General features: G+C 41.4%; 1 protein-coding gene across 2 annotated transcripts in view; it reads right to left on the bottom strand.

Annotated features, from left to right (window-relative positions):
- Positions 1-13,473, bottom strand: part of LOC135518423 (cingulin-like protein 1) — a 115,317-nt gene that overhangs the window by 27,297 nt on the left and 74,547 nt on the right. For both annotated transcript variants that reach the window (XM_064943595.1, XM_064943596.1), the window contains 4 exons: positions 5,108-5,395; positions 4,447-4,548; positions 387-542; positions 129-236 (listed from right to left, as the gene is read on the bottom strand). In XM_064943595.1, coding sequence (XP_064799667.1) covers positions 129-236; positions 387-542; positions 4,447-4,548; positions 5,108-5,395 — 654 coding nt within the window. The remainder of the gene's footprint in view (positions 1-128; positions 237-386; positions 543-4,446; positions 4,549-5,107; positions 5,396-13,473) is intronic.

Raw genomic sequence — 13,473 nt, 5'->3', positions numbered from 1 at the left:
TGAGTGAGTGACTGAGTGATTGACTGAGTGACTGAGTGAGTGAGTGACTGACTGACTGAGTGACTGAGTGAGTGAGTGACTGACTGACTGAGAGAGTGAGAGAGTGAGCGAGAGTCTTCATACTGCACCTTCTGACAGGCATCCATCTGTCTGGTCAGCTCCTCGATGTAGTCTCTCTTGCTGGGCATAGCAACAGGCGACACTGTGGACCGTATGGGGAGTTGGCTTGGCATCACCTGGAATGCCCAGGGGTCAGTCATGCAGATGTACACTACAGTAGTACCGCTATTAGATATATTATGAGCTTTTATAATGTGTCAAAGGCATACAAATATGTTACTGAGATGGTTGCTATTTAACCCCGTATTATCGCTCCGCCCACTCACCGGCTGGTCCCGCCTCCTGAGAGAGTCGAAGGTTGAGAAGCGTGCACGTGAGGAGGTCGCAGCCGAGGTGAAGGAGAGCACAGGGCTGCTACTTCTGCTGTTGTAGCTGTTGAACAGGTTCAGCTCTGATGTGGCTGGAGACATCACCTCCTGCATCTAATGGAGAGAGAGAGAAACGAAGAGGGGAGGGGAACGGAGCCAACAGGGAGAGGGGAGGGGAAGAGAGAGAACAGGGGGAGGGGAGAGAGAGAACAGGGGGAAGGGAAGGGAGAGAACAGGGGGAAGGGAAGGGAAGAAAGAGAACAGGGGGAGGGGAGAGAACAGGGGGAATGGAGCCAACAGGGAGAGGGGAGGGGAACGGAGCCAACAGGGAGAGGGGAGGGGAACGGAGCCAACAGGGAGAGGGGGAAGGGAAGAGAGAGAACAGGGGGAGGGAGAGAACAGGGGGAGGGGAGGGGAAGAGAGAGAACAGGGGAGGGGAGAGAACAGGGGGAATGGAGCCAACAGGGAGAGGGGAAGGGAACGGAGCCAACAGGGAGAGGGGAGGGGAACGGAGCCAACAGGGAGAGGGGAAGGGAAGAGAGAGAACAGGGGGAGGGGAGAGAACAGGGGGAGGGGAGGGGAAGAGAGAGAACAGGGGGAGGGGAGAGAACAGGGGGAATGGAGCCAACAGGGAGAGGGGAAGGGAACGGAGCCAACAGGGAGAGGGGAAGGGAAGAGAGAGAAAAGGGGGAAGGGAAGAGAGAGAACAGGGGGAAGGGAAGGGAAGGGAGAGAACAGGGAGAGGGGAAGGGAAGGGAGAGAACAGGGAGAGGGGAAGGGAAGAGAGAGAACAGGGAGAAGGGAAGGGAAGAAAGAGAACAGGGAGAGGGGAAGAGAGAGAACAGGGGGAAGGGAAGGGAAGAGAGAGAACAGGGGGAAGGGAAGGGAGAGAACAGGGAGAGGTGAAGAGAGAGAACAGGGGGAAGGGAAGGGAAGAGAGAGAACAGGGGGAAGGGAAGGGAGAGAACAGGGGGAGGGAAGAAAGAGAACAGGGGGAAGGGAAGAGAGAGAACAGGGGGAAGGGAAGGAAAGGGAGAGAACAGGGAGAGGGGAAGGGAAGAGAGAGAACAGGGAGAGGTGAAGAGAGAGAAGAGGGGGAAGGGAAGGGAAGGGAAGAGAGAGAACAGGGAGAGGGGAAGAGAGAGAAGAGGGGGAGGGAAGGGAAGAAAGAGAACAGGGAGAGGGGAAGGAAAGGGAGAGAACAGGGAGAGGGGAAGGGAAGAGAGGGAACAGGGAGAGGGGAAGTGAAGAGAGAGAACAGGGAGAGGGGAGGGAAGGGAGAGAACAGGGAGAGGGGAAGGGAAGAGAGAGAACAGGGGGAAGGGAGAGAACAGGGGGAAGGGAGAGAACGGGGGGAAGGGAGAGAACAGGGAGAGGGGAGGGAGAGAACAGGGAGAGGGGAAGGGAAGAGAGAGAACAGGGGGAAGGGAGGGAGATAACAGGGAGGGGAGGGAAGGGAAGAGAGAGAACAGGGGGAAGGGAAGGAAAGGGAGAGAACAGGGAGAGGGGAAGGGAAGAGAGAGAACAGGGAGAGGTGAAGAGAGAGAAGAGGGGGAAGGGAAGGGAAGAGAGAGAACAGGGAGAGGGGAAGAGAGAGAAGAGGGGGAAGGGAAGGGAAGAAAGAGAACAGGGAGAGGGGAAGGAAAGGGAGAGAACAGGGAGAGGGGAAGGGAAGAGAGAGAACAGGGAGAGGGGAAGTGAAGAGAGAGAACAGGGAGAGGGGGAGGGAAGGGAGAGAACAGGGAGAGGGGAAGGGAAGAGAGAGAACAGGGGGAAGGGAGAGAACAGGGGGAAGGGAGAGAACGGGGGAAGGGAGAGAACAGGGAGAGAACAGGGAGAGAACAGGGAGAGGGGAAGGGAAGAGAGAGAACAGGGGGAAGGGAGGGAGATAACAGGGAGGGGAGGGAAGGGAAGAGAGAGAACAGGGAGGGGAGGGAAGGGAAGAGAGAGAACAGGGAGAGGGGAAGGGAAGGGAGAGAACAGGGAGAGGGGAAGTGAAGAGAGAGAACAGGGAGAGGGGAGGGAAGGGAGAGAACAGGGAGAGGGGAAGGGAAGAGAGAGAACAGGGGGAAGGGAGAGAACAGGGGGAAGGGAGAGAACGGGGGGAAGGGAGAGAACAGGGAGAGGGGAGGGAGAGAACAGGGAGAGGGGAAGGGAAGAGAGAGAACAGGGGGAAGGGAGGGAGATAACAGGGAGGGGAGGGAAGGGAAGAGAGAGAACAGGGAGGGGAGGGAAGGGAAGAGAGAGAACAGGGAGAGGGGAGGGAAGAGAGAGAAGAGGGGGAGGTAGAGAACAGGGAGAGGGGAGGGGGAGGTAGAGAACAGGGAGAGGGGAGGGGGAGGTATAGAACAGGGAGAGGGAAGGGGAGGGAGAGACCAGGGAGAGGGGAGAGGGAGAGAGAGAACAGGGGGAAGGGAGAGAACAAGGAGGGGAAGGGAAGAGAGAGAACAGGGAGGGGGGAGGGAGAGAACAGGGAGAGGGGAGGTGAAGGTAGAGAACAGGTCTGTGGTAGACTATAAAGCTCATAAATAAGATCTGGTGTACCAATTGCCTTCAGAAGTCACATAATTAGTTAAATAAAGTCCACCGGTGTGCAATCTAAGTGTCACATGATCTGTCACATGATCTCAGATTATATACACCTGTTCTGAAAGGCCCCAGAGTCTGCAACACCACCAAGCAAGTGGCACCATGAAGACCAAGGAGCTCTCCAAACTCCAAATGTTGTGGGGAAGTACAAATCAGGGTTGAGTTATAAAAACATATCAGAAACTTTGAACATCCTACGGAGCACCATTAAATCCATTATTAAAAAATGGAAAGAATATGGCACCACAACAAACCTGCCAAGAGAGGGCCGCCCACCAAAACTCACCCACCAGGCAAGGAGGGCATTAATCAGAGAGGAAACAATGAGACCAAAGTTAACCCTGAAGGAGCTGCAAAGCTCCACAGTGTAGATTGGAGTATCTGTCCATAGGACCACTTTAAGCTGTTCACTCCACAGAGCTGGGCTTTACAGAAGAGTGGCCAGAAAAAAGCCATTGCTTAAAGAAAGAAATAAGCAAACATGTTTGTTGTTCGCCAAAAGGTATGTGGGAGACTCCCCAAACATATGGAAGAAGGTACTCTGGTCAGATGAGACTAAAATGTAGCTTTTTGGCCATCAAGGAAAACGCTATGTCTGGCGCAAACCCAACACCTCTCATCACCCAGAGAATACCATCCCCACAATGAAGCATGGTGGTGGCAGCATCATGCTGTGGGGATGTTTTTCATCGGCAGGGAAACTGGTCAGACTTGAAGGAATGATGGATGGTGCTAAATACAGGGAAATTCTTGAGGGAAACCTGTTTAAGTCTCCCAGAGATTTGAGACTGGGACGGAGGTTCACCTTCCAGCAGGACAATGACCCTAAGCATACTGCTGAACCAACACTTGAGTGGTTTAAGGGGAACATTTAAATGTCTTGGAATGACCTAGTCAAAGGCCAGACCTCAATCCAATTGAGAATCTGTGGTATCACTTAAAGATGTACACCAGTAGAACCCATCCAACTTGAAGGAGCTGGAGCAGTTTTCCCTTGAAGAAAGAGCAAACATCCCAGTGGCTAGATGTGCCAAGCTTATAGAGACATATCCCAAGAGACTTGCAGCTGTAATTGCTGCAAAAGGTGACTCTACAAAGTATTGCCTTTGGGAGGGTGAATAGTTATGCACGCTCAAGTTTTCAGTTTAAAAAAATCTTATTTCTTGTTTGTTTCGCATTAAAACACATGTTGTCTCTTCGAAGTGGTAGGCATGTTGTGTAAATCAAATGATACAAACCCCCCCCCCCCAAAAAAATCTATTTTAATTCCAGGTTGTAAGGTAACAAAATAGTAAAAATGTCAGGGGGGGTGAATACCTTCGCAAGCCACTGTGCAATAATATCATCACTCTTTGCTCTCTAAGACAAACAAGTTATTGGTAAAATGTTGTTTCTGTAGCACATAATCCCATTTTGCTGAGTGTCTTACCTTTTGCTCTGCCATCCGGTTCATGCCAGGGTTGTACTCCGTGGAAGCCGCTGTAGCGTAGGGACTGTTGAACACCCTGGGAGGACTCTCAAAACCTCCCACCTGGACAACAGACAGAAACAGTACATTGATAAAAACACATAAATAAAAACATTAACATTCTAAAAATGTTGTCTTTTGTAATAACATTACGGTCAATTCCAATATGGATTTTAATATTGATATTATTGTAAAGCCTGTTGTACACCAGTAGGTGGCGCTGCATCACAAAGCCCAGGTCTAAGGTGGGTCACACCATGTTCCTACAGTACAGCAGTTACAGTACAGCAGTTGGAGCAGACAGACAGTTGCTGATCTGCTTAAGACTACAGGCAACATCTGGTGCTGATCAGTTTAGTTAGAGTGGGTGGACAACATGTCGTTCACCCATCTCGGCCCCTGGTGGTCCTTGGCAGAACTGGCCCCTGAAGGCCTGTCCCTCGGCCATGTCTGATTCTCCTGGCCCCTAGCAGTCCTGGCCACAACCACCACCCCTGAATGAATCCCCTGGCCCCTGCAGGCCCAAGCACCAGACCTGTTATTGGTCCCCAGCCCTGTGTGATTCCCCTGTCCCCAGTACCATCCCTAAGTGACCCCTAGCCCCCCCCCCCCCGGCCTTCACCCTGTCTGACATGGTGTCCCAGTCCCGAGAGGCAACCGATTCCAGGGACCCGCGGTAGTTTGGCCCGAATCTGGAGTTAGCGCTGTCCAAACGGGAACTGTTCCTGGGTTCACTCCCGTTCCCGTTCTCTCTCCCAGACGTTCCATTTGTATCCCTGGATCCGTTCCCAATCATGTCTCCATCCAGGAACAGCTGATATTTGGGGTTCTGGCGGACTTTGACCGGATTGGAGGGTTCGTTCTCAGACAGGGGACTTTCAGGCTGCTTGTTGGGATCAACGTCTGATTCCTGGAGGACAAGAATATATTAAATGTATGACTGGAGGGATGGAGAGAGAGGGGGGTGAGGGAGAGAAAGGGGGAAGAGAGAGAGAGGGGGTGAGGGAGAGAAAGGGGGAAGAGAGAGAGAGAGAGAAAAAGAAAGGGGGAAGAGAGAGAGAGAGAAGGGGGTAGAGAGAGGAAGAGAGGGGAAGAAAGAGAGAGAGAGAGAGAGAGAGAGAGAGAGGGGAGGTGAGGGAGAGAAAGGGGGGAAGAGAGAGAGAGAGAGAAAAAGAAAGGGGGAAGAGAGAGAGAGGGGGGTGAGGGAGAGAGAGGGGGGAAGAGAGAGAGAGAGAAAGAAAGGGGGAAGAGAGAGAGAGAGAAAGGGGGGGTAGAGAGAGGAAGAGAGAGAGGGAAGAAAGAGAGAGAGAGAGAGAGAGAGAGAGGGGGGTAGAGAGAGGAAGAGAGAGAGGGAAGAAAGAGAGAGAGAGAGAGAGAGAGGGGGGGTAGAGAGAGGAAAGAGAGAGAGAGAGAGAGGGGGTAGAGAGGGGAAGAGAGAGAGGGAAGAAAGAGAGAGAGACAGAGAGAGAGGAAGAGAGAGAGAGAGAGAGAGAGAGAGAGAGAGAGAGAGAGAAAGAGAGAGGGAAGAAAGACAGAGAGAGAGACAGAGAGGGAAGGAAGAGAGAGAAGGGGGGGTAGAGAGAGGAAGAGAGAGAGGGAAGAAAGAGAGAGAGACAGAGAGGGAAGAAAGAGAGAGACAGAGAGAGGAGCACTGCACAGGGAGCGTTTGAAGGTGCCGTATGTTAAGCTGTGAGATCTGAGATCGTATCATGTGCAAATCAACCAGTGAATTACGCTGAACAGACAGGCTGTGATGTGAACATCAGTGTGGCATCCTCATACAGCAGACTGGTAACAACATCATTAACAGCCAACAGCTTCTCACACAGAAAAGCAGAAGCCACTGAATAAGCATGCTGTGGTTAGGAACAAGCCATTCGTTTGAGTCGGTACATTGGGGTTAGATGCACATGCAATCATTTATTGACTGCTTTCGTCGACACGTGGATAGAATTTTGCGGATGCAATATTGTGTTGATTGCTGTTGTTGTAGACAGACAGACACAAACACATATGATCTTCATACAGATCTTCATCCTGTCCCTATAAAGTAGCCTAGCAGTCAACTTACCCATTCTGTCTCTGTCCCCTGTCTCTGTCCCCTGTCTCTGTCCCTGGCTCTGTCTCTGTCCCTGGTTCTGTCCCCGTCTCTGTCCCTGGCTCTGTCCCCTGTCTCTGTCCCTGGCTCTGTCCCTTGTCTCTGTCCCCTGTCTCTGTCCCTGGCTCTTCTGGGAGTGACTGTCTGAAGTACTGCTGGGGTGAGAGGAGAATGTCTTCAGCCCCCTCAAGCTGGGTTGGACTGGGTGGAACTCCCTGTGTGGAGTGGACATTTTAATAGAAGCCACCGGGCTCTGGTTCTCTGGGAATGCCTGGGTTGGACTGGGACTGGGAGGTGGACTTGATCACTGTCTTCTCAGTCTCTGATTGGCCAGTCCTGGCTGTGGACATCCTGACTGGGCTCTGGGTCTGTACTGTGGTACTACTGGGAGTGTGTTGGGTTGGACAGGGAGCTCTGATTGGCCAGTCCTGGCTGTAGACATCTTGATTGGCCGGTTGGTGTCTTCAGGCTCCTGACGGAACTGATGAGCCATTCTCTGAGCGTGAGAACTTGTGGATCAGCTCTTTCTCTCTCCCAGAGTGGGTCAAGGTACTAGGAGTTAGACGATGTCTCTCTGGTTGTGGCTGATTCCTGTTCACTGAGCTCCTGCCTTCCTCAGCAGGCGTGCTAGAGCAGGATACTCCCCGTTTCCGCTCGGTACAGATCTAGGATCAGCTTCCCCCTGCCCCCAATCCTAACCGTAACCAAAAAAAAAAAGAAACACTGATCCAAGATCAGCGTCAAGGCTCTTAGGGGCAACTTGAACCCTACTCTCACAGTGGGACAGAGGGTTGAGCATGTAACGATGCTGTCTGTCTGAAACATTTACTGTGGATCAGACTCTTGTTGTTTTCATTAGCTGTTACATTTCATACATCTTCCTTTTTAAAGGTGAGCAGCGGAAAGAGTGAAGCCCGCTTGCTTTTATAATACAATATCCTGTCCACTAATTCACTCATAGCTGGAATAGGGAAAATACTAACTGATACCATAGAAGAAAAATACACAAGAAAATGCCCTGCTGTGGTGAGGCAGGAGTCAACCATTAGCTAGTATCTGATCCATAACAGAAGAGGCCCTGTGAGGCAGGAGTCAACCATTAGCTAGTATCTGATCCATAACAGAAGAGGCCCTGTGAGGCAGGAGTCAACCATTAGCTAGTATCTGATCCATAACAGAAGAGGCCCTGTGAGGCAGGAGTCAACCATTAGCTAGTATCTGATCCATAACAGAAGAGGCCCTGTGAGGCAGGAGTCAACCATTAGCTAGTATCTGATCCATAACAGAAGAGGCCCTGTGAGGCAGGAGTCAACCATTAGCTAGTATCTGATCCATAACAGAAGAGGCCCTGTGAGGCAGGAGTCAACCATTAGCTAGTATCTGATCCATAACAGAAGAGGCCCTGTGAGGCAGGAGTCAACCATTAGCTAGTATCTGATCCATAACAGAAGAGGCCCTGCTGTAGACTGTCTCTCTCCATCACCCTTCAGTCAGTCACCAGAGGCCTTATACCTCCAGTCGACTCTACTGAGGACACAACCATGTGGAAGGCTGAAGCTAATGTGCATGGTAGTTTGTCTAATATAATCACATTGTGTTTTTGCTGTGCTTAGGGGGATTAGAGAGTAGAACAGGATCACATTATATAAACTGCGTGTGTGTGTGTGTGTGTGTGTGTGTGTGTGTGTGTGTGTGTGTGTGTGTGTGTGTGTGTGTGTGTGTGTGTGTGTGTGTGTGTGTGTGTGTGTGTGTAATTAACGAGATGAGCTGTGGTGTTGATGTGTTGAGTTGAACCCAGGCATATGAAATGAAACGGGCATCAACACTCTGCGAGGGTTTCAACACAGAGCGGAGGGCACACACACACACACACACACACACACACACACACACACAACACACACACACACACCATAACACAAGACCCTGTCATGTCTTGTTATGTCTGTTCCTGTCCTTTCTCTTCACTCTGTCTCTCTCTGCTGGTCTTTTAGGTTACCTTCTCTGTCTCTCATTCTTCAGCTGTTCTACATCTCCCCTAACTAGCTCATTCACTCTTTCACACCTGTTCTCTCTTCCCCTCTGATTAGGTCTCTATTTCTCTCTCTGTTCCTGCTACTTTCAGTGTCTGATTCTTGTTTGTGTTTTTGATGCCAGAAGCAAGCTGTCGTCTCGTTTGCTTCCACCTTGTCCTATCCTGTCGGAGTCTGCCTGGCAGGTGCATCCTGCACTATACTAACGTTCTTTTTGTTCCATTGACAACGTTGGAAGAGGATTTATGCCATTCCTGTTTTTCATTAAAGAACTCTGTTTTCTGTTAAAACCGCTTTTGGGTCTTCACTCAAGTACATAACACACACACACACACACACATACACACGCACACACACACACACACACACACACACACACACACACACACACACACACACACACACACACACACACACACACACACACACACACACACACACACACACACACACACACACACACACACACACACATCACAAAATGGTGTTCCCTTTCCCCAAAACCCATAGCAGTGACATTTTTTGTTTTTTACATTTACATTTAGCCAATGAGTTACTTAACCAGCTGTCAATTAACAATAAAATAGGCTCAATCACATTACACTAATGCTAACCCTAATTCTACTTATGCAAATGAAGTGGCCAGTGTCAAACAGCTGCTTTGGCTAGGGACTATGAGGCCTAGCCACTCATCCTGGGTCTCGCCCTTCTATCAAACTGCATGCAGAGACATTAAAATGGTATCGTGGAGTTCGCCTGACTCTGGAGAAGTAGATGAAGAGACCCGTTACCCAAAATCACAAAGTATCACTTTAAGCTGAATTTGATTTTAAAGTAGTTTTTTTGTTGTTGCCGTGGGAATGAGGAAAGCCATGGTTGAGTTAGGGATGTGTTCCTATGAAACACTGTATGTGTAAATCTATACGGTAATACTATTTCCATCTAGTCAATTCAGGAAGTAAACTGAAATGAGGAAACTTTGAATTTCAGACTCCTCCCTGTATTGACTAGATGGAACTAGAATTTACCCTGATGGGGACTGAAATTCAGTTGGTCTCACAAACTAGTTGGACCATATTCACTGGTATAAAAGAGGACACCTTGTGTTACGATGATGAAATTCTGCTCGATAATCCAACAGACTATTCAGTCTATATAAAAACAATATACTAAACATCTGTAAAAATCCACCCTGTCCCAGAACTGTTTGGACCAATTCAGAGATACGCTTTGTAGCCTGTTCTGAAACCTAACCTGTTTGTGTTGTTTCCTGTGTGCATTAGAACCTAAGTATCTTTCTTAAATTTATTATATTTATACTGTGCATTAATTGTATTTTTTATTTTTTTTGTCACATCCACATACTCGTTTTTTTTCCCCCCAGAGATTGAGGGGGAGAGATTCTCTGAATATTTTCGCCCCCAGAGATTGAGGGGGAGAGATTCTCTGAATATTTTCGCCCCCAGAGATTGAGGGGGAGAGATTCTCTGAATATTTTCGCCCCCAGAGATTGAGGGGGAGAGATTCTCTGAATATTTTCGCCCCCAGAGATTGAGGGGGAGAGATTCTCTGAATATTTTCGCCCCCAGAGATTGAGGGGGAGAGATTCTCTGAATATTTTCGCCCCCAGAGATTGAGGGGGAGAGATTCTCTGAATATTTTCGCCCCCAGAGATTGAGGGGGAGAGATTCTCTGAATATTTTCCCCCCAGAGATTGAGGGGGAGAGATTCTCTGAATATTTTCGCCCCCAGAGATTGAGGGGGAGAGATTCTCTGAATATGTATTTGATATGGCTGCAGACAGGTCAAGGTTATCGGGACAGTAACCTTTTAAAACCAGATGATTGGATAATAAAAGTAGGCTGTAATGATGAGAGGGTAAAACTATTGACTATAAAAGTGTTTTCTGTTTATTATTATATATATTATAAAGTGCTTTCTGTTATATATATATATATTATATATTATGAAGTGCTTTCTGTTATATATATATATATATATTATATATATTATAAAGTGCTTTCTGTTATATATATATATATATATTATATATTATGAAGTGCTTTCTGTTATATATATATATATTATATATATTATAAAGTGCTTTCTGTTATATATATATATATATATATATTATAAAATGCTTTCTGTTCTATATATATATATATATATATATTATAAAGTGCTTTCTGTTATATATATTATATATATTATAAAGTGCTTTCTGTTATGTATATATATATATTATATATATTATAAAGTGCTTTCTGTTATATATATAGATTATATATATTATAAAATGCTTTCTGTTATATATATATATAGTATATATATTATAAAGTGCTTTATGTTATATATATGTATTATATATATTATGAAGTGCTTTCTGTTATATATATATATTATATATATTATAAAGTGCTTTCTGTTATATATATATATTATATATATTATAAAGTGCTTTCTGTTATATATATATATATATTATATATTATAAAGTGCTTTCTGTTATATATATATATATTATATATATTATAAAGTGCTTTCTGTTATATATATATTATATATATTATAAAGTGCTTTCTGTTATATATATATATATATATTATATATTATAAAATGCTTTCTGTTATATATATATATTATATATATTATAAAGTGCTTTCTGTTATATATATATATATATATTATAAATATTATATATATTTGCTTTATATATATATATATATTATATATATATAAAATGCTTTCTGTTATATATATATATGATATATATTATAAAATGCTATCTGTTATATATATATATGATATATATTATAAAGTGCTTTCTGTTATATATATATATATATATATTATAAAGTGCTATGTTATATATATTATATATATTATAAAGTATTTCTGTTATATATATATATATATTATAAAGTGCTTTCTGTTATATATATAGAATATATATATTATAAAATGCTTTCTGTTATATATATATTATATATATTATAAAGTGCTTTATGTTATATATATATATTATATATATTATGAAGTGCTTTCTGTTATATATATGTATTATATATATTATGAAGTGCTTTCTGTTATATATATATTATAAAGTGCTTTCTGTTATATATATATTATATATATTATAAAGTGCTTTCTGTTATATATATATTATATATATTATAAAGTGCTTTCTGTTATATATATATTATAAAGTGTTTTCTGTTATATATATATTATATATATATTATAAAGTGTTTTCTGTTATATATATATATATTATATATATTATAAAGTGCTTTCAGTTATATATATATTATATATATTATAAAGTGCTTTCTGTTATATATATTATATATATATTATAAAGTGCTTTCTGTTATATATATATATTATAAAGTGCTTTCTGTTATATATATATATTATATATATTATGAAGTGCTTTCTGTTATATATATATATATTATATATATTATAAAGTGCTTTCAGTTATATATATATATAATATATATATTATAAAGTGCTTTCTGTTATATATATATATATTATATATATTATAAAGTGCTTTCTGTTATATATATATATATATATATATATTATAAAGTGCTTTCTGTTATATATATATATTATATATATTATAAAGTGCTTTCTGTTATATATATATATATATATATATATATTATATATTATAAAATGCTTTCTGTTATATATATATATATTATATATATTATAAAGTGCTTTCTGTTATATATATATATATATATATAAAATGCTTTCTGTTATATATCTATATGATATATATTATAAAATGCTATCTGTTATATATATATATGATATATATTTTAAAATGCTATCTGTTATATATATATATTATATATATTATTAAGTGCTTTCTGTTATATATATATTATATATATTATAAAGTGCTTTCTGTTATATATATATATATTATATATTATAAAGTGCTTTCTGTTATATATATAGAATATATATATTATAAAATGCTTTCTGTTATATATATATTATATATATTATAAAGTGCTTTATGTTATATATATGTATTATATATATTATGAAGTGCTTTCTGTTATATATATATTATATATATATAAAGTATTTCTGTTATATATTATTATATATATTATAAAGTGCTTTCTGTTATATATATATATATAAAGTGCTTTCTGTTATATATATATATTATAAAGTGCTTTCTGTTATATATATATATTATATATATTATAAGTGCTTTCTGTTATATATATATATATTATATATATTATAAAGTGCTTTCAGTTATATATATATATAATATATATATTATAAAGTGCTTTCTGTTATATATATATATATATATATATTATAAAGTGCTTTCTGTTATATATATATATATATATATATTATAAAAGTGCTTTCTGTTATATATATATATATATATATTATAAAGTGCTTTCTGTTATATATATATATATATATATTATAAAGTGCTTTCTGTTATATATATATATATATATATATTATAAAGTGCTTTCTGTTATATATATATATATATATATTATAAAATGCTTTCTGTTATATATATATTATATATATTATAAAGTGCTTTCTGTTATATATATATATATATATATTATATATATATATATATATATTATAAAATGCTTTCTGTTATATATATATATATTATATATATTATAAAGTGCTTTCTGTTATATATATATATATATATATAAAATATATCTATTATATATATATATATCTGTATATATTATATATATATTATAAAATGCTATCTGTTATATATATATATTATATATATTATAAAATGCTTTCTGTTATATATATATATTATATATATTATAA

The sequence above is a fragment of the Oncorhynchus masou genome, chromosome 28 (assembly GCF_036934945.1).
Source record: "Oncorhynchus masou masou isolate Uvic2021 chromosome 28, UVic_Omas_1.1, whole genome shotgun sequence".
In the NCBI taxonomy this organism is placed as follows: domain Eukaryota; kingdom Metazoa; phylum Chordata; class Actinopteri; order Salmoniformes; family Salmonidae; genus Oncorhynchus; species Oncorhynchus masou.
The sequence above is the reverse complement of the archived record's forward strand: the minus strand, read 5'-3'. Positions and strand labels throughout refer to the sequence as shown.